The sequence below is a fragment of the Erithacus rubecula genome, assembly GCF_903797595.1.
Source record: "Erithacus rubecula genome assembly, chromosome: 4".
Classification (NCBI taxonomy): Eukaryota; Metazoa; Chordata; class Aves; order Passeriformes; family Muscicapidae; genus Erithacus; species Erithacus rubecula.
The window spans coordinates 4766465-4790891 of NC_136686.1; the positions used below are offsets into that span (position 1 = coordinate 4766465).

Consider the following 24427-nt stretch of genomic DNA (forward strand, 5'->3'; position numbering starts at 1 on the left):
ATGCTTGTAATATTTTAAGAAGGGCTGGTAGATGTGCTGCACAATCCACAGGAGCCCTATTTCCTTCTGGAATAGTAGCTGGAAGCCAGGCAGGATATTACCCTGAAATTAGCTATGTCTCTTTAGGCACCTGAATTGCTCCCCTGAGGCTGGTGGCTGGAAAAATGAGGGCCAAGAGGGTGGTTTGCTGAGTGTCTCAGGTAGTTTCCAGTTACTGAGTAGTGAATGCACTGAGAATGGGAGGAGATGCATTTGAGCACTTGGGTAACATGAGCTAGTCAAAGGCATTGAGTTGCATTATCATTCCTGTTTGGATTACATTTATACTGAAATACTCTTAATTAACCCTGTTACCTATTGTTCCCACTACTGTGTCTAATCTGGTTCCCTTAGTATGATCCAGATTCCTAGAAGTTATTTTTGAGGATTTTTTTGTCTTCACATCCGCTCAATGTTAGCTTGGGCTAAACAGAAGTGGGCTAAACACTCAAAATGTCACATGTTGGAGTGTAGTTTTCATCCTTTCAACAAAGAATTAAAAAGAACCAGCTCTTCAGTGCCTGAGAAGGTTCTTTGGGTTGTGACTGGGTCTAACTTGTCCAAATGATACTCTGCTAACCTGCTGGTTTTATAACTATGATTTCTGGGAATAGATGCATTGTACTGCAACTGCTGAACTCACAGCTGGTGGTAGATGAGAACTCAAAAAGATGAAGACCAGAGTATGAAATGTAGTGCTACAAAGAAATTATTATTAGCTGTGTTGTGCTCTAAGGCAGGGTCTAAGGCATCTTCATGCCAGAGATTCTTACAATTTTTTTTTATCCCAGTCATCTTTTTAAAAAATTAATTATAACATGTTAACATGCTGCTGTTTATGGAGAAAGGTATTAATTTCCTTGTTCCAAAAACACATGGATGCAATGCACTTGAGCATTGTTGTCAAGATCCTAGAGTAACTGCAAAATGCTATTTCAGCAGAATGTATACATCTAAACAGCATTAAACCCACTTTCAAAATGTTATTTCAAAATGAAATACTTGACTGATCAGAAAAACTGATGCAAGAGTATCACAGAATCTTAACAATCTTTGCATGTTATATGTCTGAATTCATTACACACCATTTGGAAATAATTGACAATTTCAGGACTGGAAAGAATGTATTTTAATTTTGATGAAATGCTCATCACAGTCAGCAGTGACAATTGGTTTGTTGGCAGCTTCTGCATCATCATTTAGACATGTTCATTGCAAGACAGTGAGACCTACTGTTCATCATCTTGTACTTACACATTGTCTATCCCACAAAATCAATGTTTCCTTTTGTTAGCACTATGACACTTCTTACAATTGTGTTGTTGAAGAAAATACATTGGACAGCTTTGGATGTGAATGTAAACTCTGCCATCAGAATTTCTTAAGGTATTCAGGAGTGGCTGGAGAGTCAGTGCTTGCAAAATTTGCAATTTTTGAAGTCTAATACATGCTATCTAAAATGTTTGAAGATTGGGCATGTATAGCAAGGACAATGAACCATTTCACAGAGCAGCTGAAATATTTTAATTCAGCTCTGCAGTGCTTTCCAAGAAAGTCAATGTACTGCAGCATAAAAACTGGCCTGTAACACTCTTCCAGAGGGGGGATTACAGCTAATAGTCTTTGTCTGCTTTTCATTTATTTGCATTTTAAAGGATTTAAAAGAATTTAAATTAACAATTAATTAATTATAATTTTAATAAACTTCTTGCTAGATCAGTGGTGGGTTGGAATGTTGATATCTTGGCAGTAGGTGCCAGTTTTCCCTCGAGATGTGCCTGCTTATTGGTTTAACCTATCTCCCCTCTACTAGCAGCAGCAGGCTGTCACAACTAGATGGGAGCAGCTTTTTCTGGAACAAACTGGTTTGAAGAAGTTGCCAATTTTGCAGCACCAGTAGTGGCTTAATGAGAAGCAAGAGGAAAGCAGTAATTATTTTAAAAATTGCTTCAGATGTTATTGCACATGATACTGCCTCTCAAATTAAGTTTTCTAAGTGTTTGTTCTTAACTGGGAAACATGACCTGTGTAAATATAACCAGTTTACTCTCAAACCCATGCATTTTAATGATGAGCCTTGCAAGTATTAATGGTATCTATAGAAAGAGCAAGAGGAGAAAAGAATGTGTAGCTCACAGTTGCAACACCCTAATTTTCTGTGTAATTATGTTAAAAATCTTATAGCTGGTGCTGCCTTCAATCTCTGGCATACCTTTTATTAGTTTTATTTAGAGTGTCCATGTTTTAGACATTGTAACTGCATGTTTAACTTGCTGTTAATGTTTTTTGCTCTGAAATCTGTATAGTTAGAATTTCAAGCAAAACATCTGTAAAACTGGGAAAGATTGCTGTACAAAACCCTAATTATTTATTCTGTAATGATTATGTCGTTGCAGGTAAAATTGCCAGTTGCTTCTGAGCACTCTATTTAATAAAGAGAGCTCTTTTCCAGAAAACTAGTGGGTTTTTTGACTGATTTAATCTGAAGAAAGGGAATTATTAAGTCCTCCTTTTTTTAGTAAAGCACTTTGCATCTACTAACAAAAATACCCTCTTGGATCTACAAATGATCATCCAGTGGCTTTATTAAATTGGCTCTGAAACCTGTTTGCAACAGTGAAGACGCAAATGAGTCAAAATTGAGGCAAACCAGAACAGTCTCCTCCTATTGTCTTGGGAGGCTTCAGTGGTCTCAAATGTACTCCCAGGAAATTGAGTTTGGAGTTGGAAATAATACTGGATAAGCTATAAATCCATTCCACTGATCAGCTTGAGATGCCCTTGTGAATGCAGCATGTAACTTGTGAAGAAGACTAAGAAAGGGCCATGGATTTTCCCACCTCAAATGCAGCCTAGCATTCCTTTAAAGAGATGCAGGAGCCTGTAGCCAGTTGGGGGAAACACTTTTCTTTCCTGGCACAACCCCATTGAGTCCATATTGCAATCCCTAATCCAGCTCACTGCAAGGCAGCACAAATCTTCCTGTTGCCACAGGATAGAAATGAAGGAGCAAGGAAGCATTGCTACTTCTGTTAGCATTGTGGTGTCCTGGCCTGGTTCAAGCAAAATCTGCATCTGAGATTCCACAACTACTTGGTTTTTGTAAGAATGCTGCTAGAAAGGGTGGAGGTCTTCTCTTTCATCCTACTCAAGAGCCACATGTGCTTTGATCCAGCTCCCTTTACAGGTGAAAAAACAATGCTCCTGATGCTAAGATCCAGCTATTGAGATGTGCCTCTGCCCAAATTAAGGTTCAAAAAAGATCATATGCTGAAGTCAATAATACAGATTTTATTTAACATAGAAAGTAAGGGAGAAAGGTAGAAAGAAATGGAAACTAGCAGAAAGAGATCAGGTAGAAGATAGTCACTACCTGTAGATCCAACATTCTTTTGATTTTTATTCATCCCTAGGCTTTTCAGTAGTGGGAATCTCCAGGTCTTTTCACTATTCATACATATTAGCAGAAAAATCAAATTACTGCTCATTGGCTTACACAGTTCTACTGCTCTATTGGTTCATTGATTCCTTTGCTTCTAATGCTAATTAGTCCATGTAGTCAGTCTCCCTCTTTGTTTGAGTTGGTGGTTGCAATCTCCCCCTGCAGAATGATATTTTACCAAGTCCAAGCTGATTTCAGCACAGTTGCTGAGCTGGCTTTCCTTGTAGCCCATAAATTCTGCAGCTGTGTCCATTATGGGCTGTACATTCTTCTCCCCCAGCTTGGTTCACCTCCCCCTAGATCTGAGATAGCACTCAGACAGTAGCACCCCTTTTATCTCACGTTCCTGCTGTGGTGCCTTATCTTACAGTCCAAGTTCCAGCTATCCAGGGAGGCATTTTCAGCCAGCTTCAGTGGCTGCTGGTGGTGGTGGCAGATTTCAGCTGTCCCAGAATTTGGGGTGATCTTTGTCCAATTGTGTGCATATGAGTTACTTCTGCACCCACATTTCCATAATGGGAGTTTTTGTCTGGATGCATTACCCAGAGTGAGCTAACACAATCTCACCTCTGCCATCCTGCCAATCCATTCTGTGCTTATCTCATGGCAAAGTCCTTCTGTGGCTGTGACAGTGTTTGAGACAGCAACTGTGTTCTTTAACTCCTTACACCTGGAACAGAGGAGCAGATCAAAATGTGGGATCTGCTCAAACACTATCCTCACAATTATCATCATGATGATTATGAAACTCCTCCCAGTTTAAGTCATATGTTCTCACCTTCCTGTGCTTGCTGCATTAAAAAGAGATAAGAATCTTACAGAATTACTTTGATGAATATAAACCCTGATACTTGAGATCTTTTGCTTAGTCACCACCCCAAGGCTGACTAAATCTGGGTTAAAACTAATTTGTTTAGCAGTCATCAATCCAAAATTATAACTAAAGCAAGTTTACCCCCTCTCACAGAAGAAACCCGACATAAGGCTAGACAGTATAAGGAATTCTAGAAGAGAAAATTAATGAAGATTTTGAGAGTTATAGGCACTTTTCCCTCATTTTACCCATTTTCCATCTGACACTAGAAATTCTAATTGATTTCTTGAACAGGCAATTGGAAATATTCTGTTGGTGAAAAGACACATAAAGCATTTGGTTTATGTTAGTATGTTTCCTAATTTCTTGCCTCCTCTTCCTTGTCTTCCATATTTTCAACTCAAGCTGACTTAAAGACCCTGGTTAATGCTGCTGATCTGGTTCAGTGGCTCCAGGTTTAATCTCCAGTAGTGGTGTTGTCTTCTTTCCATCCTTGTGCTGCTTCTCATGTTGTTTCACTGTAGTCAGTAGTGCTTTTGGTCAGTGAAGCAGAGCAGGGGCTGAAAGTGAAGCTTGGGAGGGCAGGAAAAATACATCCATACCTGAATTGTTTTGCCAGCTTCATTCTGTGTCTATACCCATCTCCCAAACACATGCAAAGACCAACTCAGACACCTGTGCTGACCTTGATAAAAGGAACAGAGCAGAATGTCCAAGTAAGGGAACAATGTGTTTCAAAGAACTAGATAAAAGAGTGTGTAAGTCAACACACAGGATGCTTCACGTAGCTGGAACCAGATGAACAGATAATGAGGAATACAGTGGGTTTTGTGGAAGTTATGTGACAAGAGGCAACAGTGCATGTCTTGAGAAATTCAAGGAAATTCAAGGAATTGAAGCTCACCTGTAACACTGGGGGCTTTGAGTGAATCTGATCTTCAGAGGACCCTGTAGGAACATAAAAGGACTCCTCCTAAGAGGTGGATGCATGCAAATCAGTTCTAGGAAAAGTGATGTGTATGTATTATCCAGGAAGTACACTGTAATTAATATTTATGGTCATGGAATAAATATCCTTTTGTAAAGTTTTGCAACACATCAGATTGGAGGAAATAGCCTCTATGTGTCCAGTGTGATGGAATAAAAAATACCTTATTTTTAATGCTTCAAATTGTCTTAGAAGTCTCCTCCCTAGATGGTTTTGGTGTCAACCCAGAGCACTGTGCTTTGTCAGGGTCAAGAATGAGCAGTGAGGGAACCGAGGGAGGGTGGTTTGTAATTGGTGCTGTTGAAGAACGTAAAAAATAGTCTTTTTTGGAAAGTGTGTAGCTTGAATATTAAGAAATGTATTCATTCTTGACTGTGGTAAATTGATTTGCTTAATTACAGGAGAAATTCAGTACTTGCAGCTCTGCTAGCTACTTGACTTACCAGAACTGAATTTCTCAATTATCCTTGCAGATGATGGTATAAAAAAATGTTACAAAAGTTGTAGCCAAAAAATGGAATTTGTATATCAAAGGAAGCTGCACAAATGTGTATTGAAATGCAGACTGGTAAAATGGCACTTAGAGTAAAATCAGGCTTAACATCATAGCTGTTTAGATGAAAGTGAAATGCCTTGATAACAAGTGAAAAACTGCTTGCTGGTTTTCCAGAATGAATTGCTTTAGTGAAACGGGTGGACTTTTATTGGGGCACTGATTTATACTGAATTGCCAGTTAAATCTTGAGCATCTGTTGGAAGAATCTTATGAAAAAGTTACCTAAATCTTGTATGAAGCACTTAGAGTAAGGAATTAAGTTCTTCTGCAGTAAGTGAAATATTTAATAGTTTCTGTACTTCTGCATTTTGTTGTAAAAATGAAATGGGAGCAGATTTAAGCCCACGCTGGTTTAGTTAAATATGCAAGTGGTGAGTTACACCCTAGTGTTGAATTCATTGGGTTAAACAAGTTAAACAGATCTTTTTAAAGGCCCTAGAAGGTCTCGAATCTGTGTCAGGGTAGACTTGCATGACTGTTTTACCATAGGCTTTTTGCATGTGATTTCCATGTACTAAGTGATTATTTCAGCCTAATTTAGTTTCAATTGCTTCCTTTTTTGATTGTAATGACTGTGGTAGTTTTCTTCAAGCAAGATGTCAGTGCCTAGCATTTCAGAGATTTTTCTAGGATGTTAAAACCAAGCCTCAGTGCTAATAAGACATTTTCTGCAGCTACAAAAGGTGTCTGCTCAAAAATGTTAATATAGATCTTTTCCATTTCAACCTAGTCTACTCACAGCTCAGCCCCAGGTTTTTTTCCATTCTGTTGAGAATGGAAATTGTTTAACCCTTTGTGTTACTGGTTCTTAGTTTACTTCAACCTGGAGCCTAAGAATGTTTCTGTCTTAGAATTGTACCCCATTGTGTCTTTTAGAGGAGAGGAGGGAGAGAGCCTTGCTTATTTATTCCTAAGTTTGTCTTGCTTTCCCTTACTTAATTTTGAAGGTAGCCATGATATGAATACAGGTCCATTCTTCCTCTCTACAACCTGCCTGATTAATTTTGAATGTAATGCATTTGTGTTCTCATATGACATGGATGAAGGTCAGTCACATCACCTTGCTGCCATGGATGTGTGTGTGGATGTGTGTACTCAGTGTCACTTATTAATATTCCACACTACTAAGTGTTTACTTTAATCCATTCTCTAACAAATCATCAATGGGAATACATTTCCTTTATAGTAAAATAATTATTTTTTATGAGATTAAGGCAAATTCCTTATGGCATTGAGACAAGACAGTGTTTGACCTTGGGTGATAGAACATATAAAGAACAGGTAAATGTTACTTAAGTGATAAATGAGAATTTGTTTTTTCTTGCTCACACCTTATTGGCAGGAGAGTATTAAAACATTCTTTCAAAAATATTTATCCTTGCAAGTTGTCTTTGAAATTGTTTTAATATATCTTAGTTTGTGCAAGCATAATCAGATATTTTTTTTTCCCCCCAGTCGGTGTTATCCGCTGTCCCATTTGTGGTCAGGAATGTGCAGAGAGACACATCATAGATAACTTTTTTGTGAAGGATACCACAGAGGTTCCCAGTAGCACAGTAGAGAAATCAAATCAGGTAAGTGCATTAACATGTAATCAAGTTAACACCTTTTGGATGTGTGTGCATACCCTTGGCTTCTTGCTGTGTGGCCTTTTTGTTCTTCATATGCAGACAGAGCTTTAGGTACTTAGACATCACAAGGGGTAGCTGCTTTAGAAAATCAGTTAAAATGTATGAAAATGCACATTAAAAAGGTGGTTATTTTTTCAATAAACTATTTTTAATTGTTGATAAAAACTTGCATCTTAGTAGCAAAAGATGAAAGTAAGGAATAGGCATTAGAATGGAAATTTCTGTACTTTGAACAGGGTATTTGAAGCAGAGACTTGAATAGCACTACAACAGGAGATCTAAGTGGACTTTATCACATTACTGACAAAACATGGGATTAAATAGCTGGAGTCCTGTTGCCAAGGAAGAGGCTCAAAATGCTAACTGGGGAGGATGGTATATTGTTGGGGTTTCTTGTTTGTTTTCCTCATGTAGACTGCTTTTTCTTTCTTCTGCAGTCAAGTAATAGCCATCTCATAAAAGTTGGTTTTCTGGAAGAATGATAATACTGGGTTGTGGATTTTTCTCATGATGTTTTTTGAGGAGGCAGGTACTAGCTAGTATGGAAGCTATACCAAATATAATAGTCACATCTGTGTAGGATCACAATTGAACAATCTCTGTTAGCAAAATATTGCATGTCTTCATTTTTAGCTAGCAAGGGAGTATCTCATGCATCTCTTTACTCATGAACTTTTTATTAAACTCCAGGAACTTCCTGTAAATAATTTAGCCTCTTTGAATGTTACTGCATTCTTCATAAGAACAGTACAGTAAGGTTGCTATATGGATGTGGCTTGCATTCCAACTCACGCCCTAATATTTGGATGATGGTTTCCTTTTATTTTGGAAATCCCTCTTTTTCACTTTCCCATTTTAGTGGGGGCTGTATTCATAGCTCTTGAGCTGTTTGCTTTAGGGGCAGCTTCTTAGAGCTCCTTTATTTTGGGTTCTGTTTGTTTCAAGGCTCAGCTGGAATCTGTGCTTGTGTGTGTGAACAGCCACATCTCAGGAGCAGATGTCAGGACCCAGTGAGGTTCATGATGCCAACTCACTGCCTATTGAAGGCATAAGTGGTGTCCTCATCTCTGAGGAAGAGAACTTCTGTCTTGCAAGCCATTAAACTGTTCAAATTTTAAGGAATTTTGAAACTAGATTTCTGAGAAATGGTAGATCTTACCTGAAACTGAAATAGAGTTGCTGGAAGTACAAGTTGTGTTCTTGCAATGTGGGACTGTTTGAACTTGGCTTTTTTTGGATTTAGCAATGGGAAATGTTGGTTTGTTTGTTTTGTTTGTGCCCTGGGAATTGCAAGAAACTGAGTTTTGCAGATGGTTGTGAGATTTACACAGTTTCTTTAAACTGTACCAGTAAGATTGACAAAATGAGTAGTCCCTGTTGAAAATTTGATCATAACTTTCATGGTGACTTTAAAATTAGGAAGAGAAGCAAGATAGCAAATAATGTTAAGCAGAAGCAGTCCTAAATCTAGGGGGGGTTTTGAGAGGGTGGGGCTCTCCCATAACCTCTGCTTTGTTATGTAAGAAGTCCTTGAAGCTGCTGCTTTGGGGAGTGGTGATAGAAATGGAATTTTTAGTTTTCCTTGGGAGAGGTAACTTTTCTTTTTAAAGTCTCTGATCATGCCCTCTTCCCTCTTAATACTTTTTTTACTTCCTGTGAAAGTTAAGTGGAGAATTCTATTCATAGAGTGGTGTGAGCAGATGTCTAGGAAGTTCTTGAAAGCATTTGTGTTTCCTTAAGATCCCTTCTAGATTTTTGTCTTAGTCTTCCATTCTGTATTTGTTCCTGCCTCTCCCTGACACAAACCAGCAGGTTTGCACTTTGGTCTGTTCTTCAGCTGAGGTCCTTGGCTGAACTCAGCACACTTTCTGTAGCACTTGAAGGCAGACCAGCAGACTTTGTGACCAGCAGAATAGGACATTCATGTGCTTTTTTGCTGTTTTTTTTCTAAAAAAATGGAGCCAGTTGTTTTGTTAGATGCCTCGAGTGAGTGTGTACCTTACCTCTTGGAAATGAATGATGTGCAGTTCTCTTCCTTTGAATAGATTTATTTTGGTGTGATAATGAAGCTTTTTTGTTCATTTCTTTGTACCTTGACATGAGAGAAAAAAGCTACACTGTTCTGTAAACTTCTCTGTTGTGGAACAGCAAAGTTAACTCAATAATAGTTGAACTGATTTAGTGTGCTGTCCAGGGGGGAATATTATTATGTTTAAGGATGACACAGCCTTCTAATAAGCCTGTCTTGTTTTGCCTTTGAAGGAGCAAAGAGAAAAGAAAGAAAATTTGCCATTAGCATAGGCAACAGATCAGAGAAATTAGAGAAGATACTGACACTTTGTAGGAAATAGTGCATTGCATCAGAGATCATCCAAATTCTATGCAAAACTGTGGCTATTGTATAGGATTTTTCTACTGAGATAGTTAATTTGTCTTCAATAGTTTTGCAGCTTTATTTGAGCAATTAAGAAATTAGAATTAGAAGCAAGGCATGGGTTTTGTGCAAATATTGTTGTGGCTTGGAAGCACTGGTGTATCCATGATTATCCTTATATGTGTGTTGTCAGGAAGGACTGCTTTATTTCAATCCAACACAGACTGCAGAAGACCTCTTGCAAATTAAATGTTTGCTTCAAAATGGTACTAATGCTAAAGCAATTTTTAGCATACTGAATTAAAACAGCAGGAGTGAATGGCATATTGTGGAGCCTGGCATTGTAGGAAGAGAAAAATAACTAGAACCATGGAAGTGCTATTCCTCTGTCTATAATCATGTTTATCCTACCTGAGCCTGATTTGGGCAGTTCAGTATTACTGGCATAGCTGTGCTTTCTAGCAATTGCTACTGAAAACTTCAAGAGCACAACAAGTGAGCATGAACAATGTATAGAACTCCCTAGTATGTGTTCCATGAGAGATTTCCTGGGTAGCATTAAAGGTTTTGTGCTGGCTATTAGCATAGGAAACTTTGCAAAAGAAAAGAAACTTAAAGCAAATACAGCTGAGATCTTCCTGAAAGTAATTGTTCTAAGTTGTGAGAGCTAGGACATAAATACTTTGAAAGTGCAGATGCTTTCTAATTTTTTCCCCATTGTGATTTATTGAAAGACTTGGCAAAATTATTGGCTTCCAAAGAGAAGTTTGAAAATAAAAATTAATTACACTTCATTCAAATGAGTGAGCAGAGAGGGGCTTCAGACTTAAGAGATGTAGCTGAAGCAAGTGCTAGATTTGGGTAAGACTAAAGGGTACATGACTGAGGGAAATTTGGGGGATTTAGCAGAAGTACATGGCCTATGCAAAGCCATGAAAATAAAAATGAGAAATGTGAGATTGATGCAAGAGAGAAGACCTTAGAGGTAACATGGGTGTTGGTGCAGCATACTGATCCTGCAGTGCATTTTAGTCTAGGTTCTAATTCTCACAGCTTCTGTGTCCAAAACAATGTATCTAAAAATATTTTTGATTATAAGAATAACTTTCTGTATCTTCACCAGTTACTGGCCTGAGAGTTTAAAATATTGTGTTGGAATGAAGAACAACTGAGTTTTATGTGAAATGATGGGAATGTAGTAAAAAAACAAGGTATCAGCTTAGATCTGATACTAGATCCAGATAATAGGAAAGCAAGTCTGACTGCCATAATGAGGTGATTAATGAGGAGAATTTGGAACAATAAGTTTCTTTAAGTTTGTGTGGTGCCAAAGGAACCAATGTGTGTTTTTCCAAAGAAGAGCTATTATGCTTAAACAGCTTATAAAAGCTGTACCTGTGACCAAAACATCTTTGAAAGCCAGTGGTTTATTGAGGTGGGTAACAGACCCAGGAGGAGTCACAATATGCTCTTGTATGCTTTGAAGAGATGTGATATTGATGGGATGGTGGGTAAGAGGGACATGTTGATCAGATGTTGTGCATTTTGAGCTGTCAGTAAATGGTTCATATTTAGAATTACATGTAGTCACTGTCTTTGGTGTGTGATTTTCTGTGTGTCTGATAGTTTTATAACAATTAGCATCAGTGAGGTTTGGATCCAGTGGGGGAAACCACTGCATCTAATTTACATTGGTGAATTTTGGAGTTCACTGAATATTAGTCTGGACTACTTTGCTCTCTTCCTTTGAAACCTTTGCTTGATTACTTAATCTCTTTAATACTCAAAGTGTATTTAATTGGAAGAGTGGTTACTTACTACAGTAGCTGAGAAGACAGGCCTGTGACCTCAAATGTTGCAAGTAAATGTATTTTTTCTGCCATAAAAGCTTGTGTATTTACTTAAAATAGCACTTACCTGCAACATGCTGAGTAATTTCTGCTTTCATTAAATTTGACTGAAGGCTGAATGAACAGTTCCTGGGGTTATAAATACTAGAACTCATAACTGAATTAAATGTAATTACTAGAAAAACTCAATGAAGAATAAATGTCTGTCTTACCAGAATAAAGGTTTATATGTTAACTAGGGAGATTTTTCTTTTGAAATCACTGAAACACTGCTTCTGTGGATCACAAAAATAAGAATGAAATGAGTTTTAGGTTTTGTAAGTGCATAACAAATATTTACAGAAATTATACTTCCATGTACTTTAGCTGTATGGCTTACTTTAATAACTAGGAATTCTAGCAAAATCCAAGCTATATCTGAAAATGCTATTTCAAATTACAAGTGGATAGGAGCAAATGTGATGCTACCTAGAAGGCACTGCTGTTTTGGCAGCTTGAGTCATGATATCAATGAAAAGCTTTACAAATCTGTCTCATGTCCACTTGGTGGATTTGAAGAGTATAAAGGTGGGATATGTATTTTTGACACTCCAAAGGAGGAGTTTGGATTCACTTGGCAGCACCTGATTATTGGTTATTGAATCACAATTTTCATCTCATTCCACATACAGCAGGTCAAAGCAGTTGGAAAAAAACCAACTAAGGCATATTGAAAAGGAAAATAGATGAAGCCCTTGGAATCTAGGGAGAATTAATAGCTTGAGAAATTCTTTGAACTTACCTAAATGCCCTGGCATGTTTTTCATCTGCCTGTTTTTGCTAAAGGTGATCTGGAAAGGCTGTTGTGGGATGTTTGGGTAGTTGGTTTTGCTTTTAATTTGGTTCCTGCCTATTTTTTTTTTTCTGTCTTTGTTTTGCTTGTTTAACTTAAGAGAATGCCTGAAAGACATTTTTGTTGTTTTTCACTGCTTATTTTGTTTCTTTTACACTAGATAGCCAAACATCCAGTATGTTATTCTCCATTCTGACTTTTAAAAGCATGTCTGGATATTTGGAGGCACATCACAATCACACTTCTCTGGCAACAAGACTGATGTGAAAACTTCCTTGTTGTTATAAATGACATTCTATTTGTCCAATTTATCAAACATCAAGATTAAATTTAGCAGCAATATTTTTTTAATAGCAGCAATTGTATGTAAATGAATACAATCAAAGTATATTGAATACATATATTTGAGTACATACAAACTTTGGCAGTGAAAATTTAGTATAATTGAGGTTTGTTTAAAGCATAAACAAAACTGACTGAGGGTACAGGAGGGGCTCACCCTTCCTCACATGCCAAACAAACAAGCCAAAAATCCCACTTATATACTATATATTAATGCATATTAATATAGAATTTTCTGGAAAGCTTCTCCTAGCTTCTATTCCTAAAATCTATGTCACTGTGTTATGTTGCACATGCTCCACTGGTATTTAGGGGTCTCTCATCCTTTCAGGAATCTTATTTCTGATGAAGGCTCTGGGTCTTTCTCGTGTTTGCTGTGTGACCTTGCAGGTGGCACAAGCTCACTAATCTTGGGGTTATGTAACTAAGCATATGTTCCCACAACAAACCTCATCCAAGTGTCCAATGCCTGGAATTATCCCAAATTGGCCCATATTTCCAGATGCTGTTTATCAACCCTACATCCTTCTATTACTCCCACCTAACGTCTGGAGGATTTCATCTGCTTTGTCTCACCATTTCCTTTCTTTTTTTGCTTTGTAACAGTTATTTTCTATTGATATAACTACAATTTTGCTAATATAGTTACAATTTAGTTAGCACAAATCACATTTATCACAATTTTCATCTCATTCCACATACAGCAGGTCAAAGCAGTTGGAAAAAACCCAACTAAGGCATATTGAAAAGGGAAAATAGATGAAGCCCTTGGAATCTAGGGAGAATTAATAACTTGAGAAATTCTTTGAACTTACCTAAATGCCCTGGCATGTTCATCTGTTGAAGGTGATCTGGAAAGGCTGTTATGGGAAGTTGGTTAGTTGGTTTTGCTTTTGGTTCCTGCCTATTTTTTTTGTGTCTTTGTTTTGCTTGTTTGACTTAAGAGAATGCCTGAAAGAGTTTTTGTTCTTTTTCTCTGCTTATTTTGTTTTTACTGGTTTTTGCTGGTTTCTTTTACACCAGAAAGCCAAACATCCAGTATGCTACTCTCCACTCTGACTTTAAAAAACAAGTCTAGATATTTGGGGGCACAGCACAATCACACCTCTCTGGCAACAAGACTGATGTGAAAACTTCCTTGTCCTGCCCATTCAGTTCACTCTCCAGTCAGCATTGCTGATGTAACTGAGCCTTGGGCTAAGATGGTGTAATCCTGGCTTGATTACACTCCTGCAGAGGATTCACTGGCACAAAAAGGAGGAGAGAGCTGGCTAGAGAGAAAGGAGGGAGAGGATTTTTCCCCCCAATAATTAAGAATACTTTTAAAATACTTTTAAACTGATGTGCTGTTGTTGCTATCAGTGTTACTTTCTTGCTAAATCTGAAACCACACCGCTATGCCAGATACTAAGGAAAACCCCCACTCTATCCCAGCTGAAATCAAGATAGAAAGAAAACATTTTCAGTTTCCTGATTACAGTTCACTTCCTTTTATTGCTTTAATTCCATTTTCTAGACGTTTTTATGATGTCCTGACCTTGGTGTTTTTTCCTAGTCTACTGGTCTGGATAGGAATAAGATTTTTTTTTTTATTAAGAGAAGGGGAAGAGAAAGAAAAACCAAGGAGAAGTTAAATTTTTGAGATTATTTTGAAAAAGAAAACTTTCAGGCCTCATTTTTCTAAAGAAACAGAAAAAGGGGGCACAAGCCCAATTTTTTCTCCTTTGCAGGTCACCTTTAATGAAAAGAAACTGCTTCAAACTCCAAGTGACAACAAGAGGGGTCAACAGCCCTTGTGTTGTAACTTCATTTCTCAGAAGATACTTGCTTTGAGAGGTAACATGATCCAGAAGAATAAGCACAGCATTGAGAATCTGGAACTCATGTTCAAATTCCAGTTCTGTCAATAACTTGCTATCTGGCCTAAGGCAAGTTTTGTGCTAATTTTCCTCTTTTTCCTGAAGGGGAAACTGGAGCATAGTTCTATGTATATATATATATTTATCTGCATAAGATAGAAATATTTCCTTCCTCTTTCACTTATCTATATTTACCTTGTGTGGGTGAGGAAGTCATTTGGTTGGGTTTTTTTAATCAAACCGAAAACAAAACTAAAACCTGAAATTTTCTCCTTGCTGCTCCTGTGAGCAGAAATCTGTCACTGTGATCTGTAGGATGTAGCAATCTTCAGGCACCTTGAGTCTTTGGTTTGCAGCAGTGCTAAACAGTGCCAGAAATAGTAGTTACCTAAAGAAGGATCTGCATAAGCATGTTCACTATTTTTTACTACCAAACCTCACTGAAGGCAGGACTGCAAAGGGATTGTAAAGAGAGGGTAGAAATGAAATGATATTATGAATGTGTGAAGTGGTGTTGTCCATCATTGAGAGTTTTCAGCTGGCTGTTCAGATTGTGGTACTGTAACAATTTTGTCTTGTGTATGTATTTACTCTGTGTAGAGTGATTTTGGTCTGCTGCCATGTTTGTTTGCCTTACTTTTCTTTTTTTTCCCTAGGTCTGTTTGGTATAGTCCAAAGAGCCCCAGAGGTTAACAGGCCACAGTTTGATAATTCTTATGCATTGGTTGCAAATCTATTCTGGGGTAGCTTTTTTGACAAACTTAAATAGAATACAGTCTTCAAGAGGTGATGCTAAGTCACCAAATGGATGACTGGAAGCTGATATTAAAGCTGTGTGAATTGAGAGAGGCTTCTAAAATCAGAGTAGTGTTAATTGTGTTCTGTCATTAGTAAATATTTCACAACAGCATTTTGTACACACTAAACATTGTTTGGCTTCTAAGTGTGCAGGGAATGGCAGAAAGTAGAAGTCTGACTTTTATCATGTCAGGCAAAGATTTTAGGGTAACACTGACAAAATGACCTGTTTCTTTGAAAAGTCACATTCAATTACTTCTATGCTGTTATTTATAATGTTTCTGTACCTCAGGCAGTTTTCTGTTCTCATTTCACTTTTTTCAGAAAACTATGGAACTGCACTGATGATGTATGAAAAATAACCTGTGTGTGTGTATTCCAAACTTACTTTAACAGCCACCTTTTCTTGCTCTTGTCAGGTCTGCACAAGCTGTGAAGACAATGCAGAAGCTCATGGGTTTTGTGTGGAATGTGTAGAGTGGTTGTGCAAGACCTGCATCAGAGCTCACCAGAGAGTTAAATTCACAAAGGATCATACTGTGAGGCAGAAAGAGGAAGTATCTCCAGGTAACATATTTATAATTTCACAAAAAATTTGTTTCTGCATTGAAAATTATATTAGACCAACACACTTTTAAAAAGAGTGATAACTTGAAAGCTGGTTTTCTGCCAGTTTTTTGTCTCAGGTAAGCTGAATAATGGTACTGGTTGTTTTAAACCACTGAATACACATAGATTTTATCTTTCACATAGATTGATGGCAAATTATTGTCTAGACTTTGGAGATCAGCTGCAGAAAATACTTCTTTAGTCATTTGGATCCAGAGGTCTAACAAATTAAACATGAGTTTTAACATGAGCTTTACTGTTGTATACAGCAGGAAAAGGAGCACTAATAGATTATATTTTTTTCAGCATTCTCATAAAAATCCAGCCAAAATTAATGTCTCAGCTAAGTTATTTTTTGACCTTGAAATGCTTTGCCTTAGAAATGTAAGGGAAGTATATTATGAATTGGGGCATTTTTCCTCAGTAGGATCTAGGGTAATTCAGGCTAGAAGGGATCTCAGGAGATGATCTAGTCCAGCCTCCTGCTTCAAGCATTCAGTTCTGAGTTCTGTTGTTCAGGCTTTATCTCTCTGGGCCTTGGAACCAACAGTGCTGAATGTGGTGTACAGTACAGCCTCTCTGAGAAATTTTAACTAATCTGTGGTAGAAAAGGTTGTATTTCTATTCATTCTGTACCTCTTTTGTTGCAGTTTTTCCCCACTGTGTCATTGTAGGAGAATAATGAAAACATGATAGGATGCTGACAAGCATTCTACTGGTTCTAATACATCCATTGGACTTGCATAGTTTTCTTGTAAATATATAAATTCCTTTTTTGTTTTTAGCAATTGTTACATACTCTTTTAAATATATGTATTAGAACAAATATTTTCATTCCACCTTATCTAGTATTATGAGGTAATCTATTGCTCAGAGGGTATCTTCCATCATGGTATTTTGAAGATGTACACTGTATTCTGTATCCCACTTTCACACATGGGTAATCAAAAGTGAGTACTCAGTGTACTTTCAAGAGAGGACAAAAGTGAGTAGAAGTGGCTGATGGATGTTGGGCAGAGCATGACTTGGTTCTAGGAATGGTCTCAGTGTACTCAGGCTCTTTGGGAGGCAGTTTGTTGATGAGTTGGAAAGAATTTTGACTGAAGGATTCAAATCTGAGACTTCTTCCAGATTTCTCAAAAATAAATAAATGAATGGGTATGAAAAAGAGACCTTATCAATCTGCAGAGAAGGATGTGTGAAGCCAGTTTTCATTACAGGCTGTATAATCCTTGTGAACTCAGGGTGCAGCCTGACTCCTAGGAAATCAGGCTTTGTCAGTTAAATTGTTTAAAGAAACAGATTGCATTTCTATTATCTAGTGGTGTTTCCTGCACCCTTTGATATTTGCACAGTAGAAACTGAAGTGAGACCTGTCACCCATTAAGAATGGGGTGCTGAAAGGAAGTTCAGCTCTCTTGGTTATTACATTCTGTGTGTTCTACACTTTGAATGTCCATGTCTTGATATCCTCAAAGTCCTTTCCACCAAGTCAGCTGAGAAAGAGCACAGAGCACAAATTAACTCAACCACCCCCTCATCTCCATTTAAGAAAGGAGCTTGCTGGTTGTGCAATGTCTTTTGCAGCCACAGCAGTACTGGCTACTCCTTTTGTAAATAGTTTTGTGGGGCCAGGAGAGATTATGTTAAAACAGGCTCTAAATATTTTCCATTAGAGAGGGAGCTGACTCCATGCTTGAGCAACAAGTGAAACATGGCAGTTGGAGCTTTTGGCTGTTACAGTCTCAGTGAGTGACCTGATACCTGATTTAGGGAGTGCAAATCTTGAACAGGTTCAGTAGGATGTACTAACACTGTCCTTTATTCTACAGAGGCAGTTGGTGTGACCAGTCAGCGCCCAGTGTTCTGCCCTTACCACAAAAAGGAGCAGCTGAAGTTGTATTGTGAAACCTGTGACAAGCTGACCTGCCGAGACTGTCAGCTGCTGGAGCACAAAGAGCACAGGTACCACAGCAGAGTGGATGCTTTATCCATCTCACTTACAGGAAGGTAGCCTGAAGTACATTGTAGTTCTGGCTGTATGGAACACAGCTAGGTGAAAAAAGAGCAAACTAAAATTTTCTGCTCAGACATGAAACTCAAAAAAAAACCAGAGATTGTATCCCAAAGAATGTGACTGATGAGTGTGTGTTGCATTTAGAATAAAACCTAATTCTTCCAGTTGTTCATCTGGTGACTTAAGCAGTAGACCTTTTTTGCAGTCAAGTTATTTGGTTAGAATTTGTTGCTATGCAGCTCTTCAGAGAGTCCTTAGAAAACACAAGGGCTGTGTTATGCAACTGTACACTTATGTGTAATTTCTCCATTTGTCCTTCAACAAGATTATATAACAAGATTACCAAACAGTTTCAGAATGGAGCAAATAGGGAGTTTTTTGCTGTGAAGAGCCCTTTCAAAGAAAGAGGTAACCTACAATTTGGCTGATATTGACTTTGACAACACTATAGCACTCAAATCTTTGTGTTGCTGTTCTTTTGGTTATCTCTTACTGGTGGCTGAAGCTGAAAAGCAGAATGATGTACAACTTCTGAGTGCAAGGCAAAAATCTTGCTGGTTAACTCATACAGTAGTGTTTTGTACAGATGCACTCTGGTTAAATATTAACAAACTTGCTCTACCTAATGCAACCACCAAAGGGCTTACTTGCCTGACCAGGTGAATGTCAGTAGGTGAAGAAGTGCTGGCTGCTCCTTGGAACAGGCTCAATACTGCTCTTGTAGAGTTGCAGTCTTCCTCTTTTATTCTCCTTTTCTTAGGATTTATATCCATTTTATAATGTGCCACCTCTGTTTTTTCCTCAGATTGTTAAAGATTTCGGTTCCTTGATTTAAAATGTTGCCAACTTCTACCAACTCAGCAATCTCTTTATTTCTGCATCCTAGTCTTTCATGAAGTAATAGTTTACCTGCATTTTCACATTCAAAAGTGATGACCACCTCAAAACATTAATATTTCTTTTGCTAAAATTAGGCTATGGTCACACAATATCCTTTTGTATTTATGAAAATTGTAAATTCTTCCCCCAGTATGACAGTAAATAGACTATAAAATTAAATATACTATAAATGAAATATATAAGCATTTGCTGAAATGCTTCCTCTATGACAGTTAAATTTTGGATTTAAGCAGCCCCTTTCTTCAAATAAAGAAGTGTTCTTTTGTAAGTCATGCTGCTTTTTAGCAAGCATATCACACTTTTTACATGTGTAAATCCTCATTGCTTTTTACTACAGGTACCAGTTTATAGAAGAAGCTTTTCAGAACCAGAAAGTTATCATTGAGACACTAATCACCAAATTGATGGAGAAGACTAAATACATAAAATATACAGGGAAACAGATCCAAGACAGGTTTGTATCAGATTGTGAGGGTAAAACTGGCAGAAGTCAACTTTGCTTATACTATAGTTTCTTGAAATGTTTAAATTACTGTATTTTGTACCTTTCTTCTTTTATTCTTCCAGAAAAAGGAATTCTTAAGTTCACTGTAGTGACTGTTGCCTGTTCAGTATGGTTGGTTGTGTTAGGTGATTCTTCTGCTCAGCCTGTGGCCTTAATAGGCAGCACCAAACAACTTAAGCAATAAAGACTGTAGGAGACAATCTTAAATGCTTCTCACCATCTGCAGATTATTTTACTTTGTGTAGATCCCTCTTAGAAAGTGAAAGGTTATGATACATGTTTTCATAATGTTTGTGACATGTATTTGAAGATTTATGCTTGGGGCTCTATTCACTGGGTACTGCAAACCTGGGAGAAAAATAAACGTGTAAAATGCAATCTGCAGCCATCCTTTGTGGCTGCTCCTTCAGCAGAGTTCAGGGGCAGCAGCACCCAGGGAGATTCAGCACAGTCAGGGATGCCAAGTGTGACTTGAACCCTTCCCTCATCTTTGCAGTTAAGGTTTCCCCAATATAACATTAAGCTTTGCTGTTATGGATTTGAGCACTGCTGTTGAAATGGCTAAATTAGTGCCATTCTACCTTAGATGGAAATGAGGCTTGAGCAGTTTGGTTAGCATGGACCATTCCAGAAAAGTGCAGGAACTCTGATAATGGACAGTTTTAATTACAATGAGCATTTAATTTTTATTAATGGCAGATGTCAGAGTTACAGCATGAGAGTTTGCCACCAGATAATTAATTCTATCAGAGGTCACTCTTACTTGCTCTGTTTCTCCCAGTAATTTTCCTGGCTATAACTATCTGATGATACATATATTAACTGTTGCATATGACCAAGTATTGTACTCTAAGCAACAGATTTTTTTTTTTATTACTGTTTAGAGGATGGGTTTATGAGCTAAAGAACATTATTTTCTATCCTATCTACTTTCAGAATCCTTGAAGTGAATCAGAATCAAAAGCAGGTGGAACAGGATATTAAAGTTGCCATATTTACACTGATGGTAGAAATAAATAAAAAGGGAAAAGCTCTGCTGCATCAGTTGGAGGTAATTTCATTTCTATCATAAGAAGAAAAATCTCAGTCTTAATATTTTTTTCTATGTATTCACATTAAAGTAAATTTCTAACATTAGTCCCCTGTGCATGTCCTCTCATGATTCCAAAGTGAAGCTACTTGAGCAAGTGGGGTTTTTGGTGGAGGAAAGTTTGGTTTTTGAGGGGTGGCCAGTTTCTTTCTCCATGCTTTTACAATTCATAATTTTACATACCATGCATGAAAAGTATTCTATCAGAACTTTTCATAAATTCAGTAATCCAGTTGCAAATCACAGGAGAGAATTGTCTAGAATGAATACCTGGAAAAAATTATCTCCAATTGTGTTTTAAAAAGTGTGTGTGTGTGTGTGTGTATGTAGAAAGGCACACACATACATATATAAAAATATATGTAAAAATCTGTCATTAGCACATAAAGTCCTGATATCTTGAGTAATTGTGTCAGTAAAAGTCAGAAAAAACTGACTTTTCTGTTTGTTAGCTGTATCAGTGGGCAGGAGTCCTTTTTAGAGGAGCTCAGTGAAACCATGTGATCATTGTGAATTACCAATATTAAAGTTAATGCCTTTTAACTGTAAATTGAACTTTTTGACTGGAACTGCTTTTCTATTTGCAGACTCTGGCAAAAGAGCATAGGATGAAACTTCTGCAGCAACAACAGGAAGTGGCAGGTCTCTCCAAACAGCTGGAACATGTCATGAATTTTTCCAAATGGGCAGTTTCCAGTGGGAGCAGCACAGCACTGTTGTACAGTAAACGCCTGGTAAGGTTAGAAGACAAGTCACATATACATTCACATGTCAGGACTACTGGGGTATTACAATTTTTAATTATTTTCTACTCATTGGAATATTTATATATGGTTTTTGTAGTTTTGTTATGTCTTTGTTCTGTCAGGTTCATCTCCCACTGAAGTCTTTCAAAATTGATAAAAATTAAATTAAATTAAGGCTTTTCTTTGTCCAACAATGACAAATTAAATATTTCATTGCTGTAGTGACTCTTAAGATCTGTTGCCTCACTAAGCTGACTGTTCATGAGAAACAGAAATCCTAGAAAATTTGAAAGAAAAAAAATCAAACCAAAACCTTACCTTGATTTTTCCAAGGGTTACTAAACTAGGTGCTTGATAGCAGAAATTTGAGGCAATGTTGAGGAAAAATGCTAGATGCTTTTTTTTTCCCCCCCAATTCCTGTAAACTGGTTCACAAAGTTTTTTTGTTTATTTTTTCACTGGTTAGTTGAGAACCTACCAGGATGGTTTGGGTTTGCTGTTGGTTTTTGGTGGTGGTGTTTTCTTTTTTTTAATATCCATTATTGATACTGCAAGCTATAGCAGAATATTACTTGTTTTTATCAACTTCAAGTAGTTAAATTCATTTGGTCTGCCTTATTTATAGTGCCTCAGCCAGTCATATTTTTTTTTTTAATTGGATGGAGAAAAAGGACATCAAACTGAGTCATGTTGTTTATAATTGCTTAGTGTTGCCACCAAGACTCTGCTACATGAGTAAAAAAACAAGTTGAGTTTCAGGCATCTTAATCATATAAACATTAGGCAGCTGAAAGAAAGGACCATCTAGCCCAGAAAGCCTCAGCAAATGAAAAATATTTTTCAAAAGATCAAATTAAGCTTTAGAAAGTTGGTGCTGCTCAGGAGTTGAGTAGATAATCTATCTGTGGGCATTTGGAAAAATCTATTTCCAAGGATTATTGCATAGAAGAGCATGAGGAATTTCTGCTCCAGCATATCCAGAGAGAGGAAGAGATATCCATCAGACCTAAAGGCAAACATTAGTGCTCATTGTACTCTCAGGCTGTACTTGATACTACTTGATTCTGGTAGTGTACACAAAAATCCTAAGGAAATCTCTATGCAAAACAGTAATAATTAAAATTTATTATAATTTTTCCATGGTAATTTAAAAACCTTGAGACACGTTAAATGTTTTTTGAATACAGTCTTAAACTGACCTGCCTAAAATTGAAAGAAAAAAGTTGTATACTGGAAGATCTTATAAAATTCCTCTCAAAAAAAAAAAAAAAAAAAAAATCCAAACTTGTATAATTTAAACAGTTAAGATTATTTCACCAAGTATATCTCTTTCCAGGAAATAATCTATCACTTAAGAAAAACAAGAGTTGAACTCCTCAAGGTTTTTTACCTGCTATATTTTGGTGTATCAGTTTCTGACATTTCTAGTGAAACAACTGCAAGACAACATTTTCTTTTTAGGAACTAAATAAATTTGTGAGCATTTGGTAGAATATTCTCTTGTGTAATCACAGCCCATTTCTTTGAAACCAAGATATTGGAAAAATCTGAAAATATCTGTGAATCTGAGTTTTCAAAGACAGTTTATAAAAATCTGTTCTTTGGCTGTCTGAAGAAAGCTTAAATTTAGTACAAAAGAAAATTCTCTGTGATCATACTTGTTGCCAAATGAATGGCATACTTTGAAAGAAAAATGAATGGGCTAAAATAGATTCATGGGGAAAAAACATCAATGGTTATGTAAATCTGAACTTCACTTGCAAGTAGTTAAAGTCATTGAATATAATGGCCAAGTTTTTAGAAGGGTATGTATTTCTACAGGGAAGAACTGCTATTTTTTGTTTAAGCAGTAGTTAACTTCTTTTAAAAACTACTTTAGGAATAAGGGAAAGATGTTAAAAATACCTCTTTATTTGTAGCTTGGACACATTTCTCTATCTTTAACCTCTGTTCTCCAGGGGCTTGTTCAGGGCGGTTTTTGTTGGTGGGTTTTTTTCATTGCTTGCTTTGTTTGGTGTGTGTGGGGGTGTTGTATCTATGTGTGTTTGGGTTTTTTGTGCTGTTCAGATACATGGCTCTGGCCCCAGAGAAAAAAAATACAAACCTTGTTTTTGTTCTTGTTGTAGATTACATATCGACTACGGTATCTCCTCCGAGCAAGGTGTGATCCTTCCCCAGTGACTAACAACACCATCCAGTTCCACTGTGATCCCAGCTTCTGGGCTCAGAACATTTTCAATCTAGGTAGGATAATTTTTATTAGCCCTTTGGTGTCCTGTAACTACTTTGCAAGCAGCTTTCTTTTTGTGATGATAGTCTCTATGGTACTCATTACTTCATTTACTCTGTTAAATGTATTTCCCTAACTGTGAAAAACATTGAAAGTGCACTGCATGGGGAAAAGTATTATTTATGAATTCTATGATAAAGTATTAACAAACTTATCTTGTTTGAATGATCTATGTGATGGTAATAATAGTAGCTTTGAGTTTTCTGGTCAATATTTCTGATAATTTCAACCACAATGATGAGCACCCTAAGAACTCAACAGCTTAGCAGGAGGACTTGAAGGTTTTGGGGATCTTTCTCTTTCCACTGTTATCTTGGTGGGCATTTTTGTTTTTCTGCCATGTGCAGAAAGTTTTGTGAGATATCTGTGAGACATTTTCTGTCTTTCATCAGAAATTGCTCTCTCAGTGTACAGAGGTGCAAATGTATGATTCTCTACAATGTCAGAGGAAGAAAGTCTTATGGCAGTTCTTTAAGGCAAACAAGCTCTTTTCCCCAGATGTAAGGACATTGGATGGTAGCAAGGAAATTCTCCAATTCCTTCTTTATAAATAATTTTCTTAGAGACAGGAATTGAAAATGAAACGTGTTTCCAGAAACCAGCTGTCAGGCTTTGTGGTGAGAATTCTGAACTGCTGCTCAGCTAAGATGTTTCTCATGAGCTGACTTTTTCCTGTGTTTGGTGGGCTCTTTTTCTTGTGTATGTTTATTTAATAAACTTCTGAAATGTGGTCCCAAGTTCCTTC

The 24427-nt window shown here is 37.2% G+C and overlaps 1 protein-coding gene across 1 annotated transcript in view; it reads left to right on the forward strand.

The window, feature by feature from the left end:
- The window catches only part of TRIM24 (tripartite motif containing 24), a 52890-nt gene that overhangs the window by 13525 nt on the left and 14938 nt on the right, over positions 1-24427 (forward strand). Inside the window, exons 2-8 of the mRNA XM_079304203.1 lie at positions 7295-7413; positions 15945-16092; positions 17967-18099; positions 19389-19505; positions 20493-20607; positions 21234-21380; positions 23519-23636. Of these exons, the coding sequence (XP_079160329.1) occupies positions 7295-7413; positions 15945-16092; positions 17967-18099; positions 19389-19505; positions 20493-20607; positions 21234-21380; positions 23519-23636 (897 nt within the window). The remainder of the gene's footprint in view (positions 1-7294; positions 7414-15944; positions 16093-17966; positions 18100-19388; positions 19506-20492; positions 20608-21233; positions 21381-23518; positions 23637-24427) is intronic.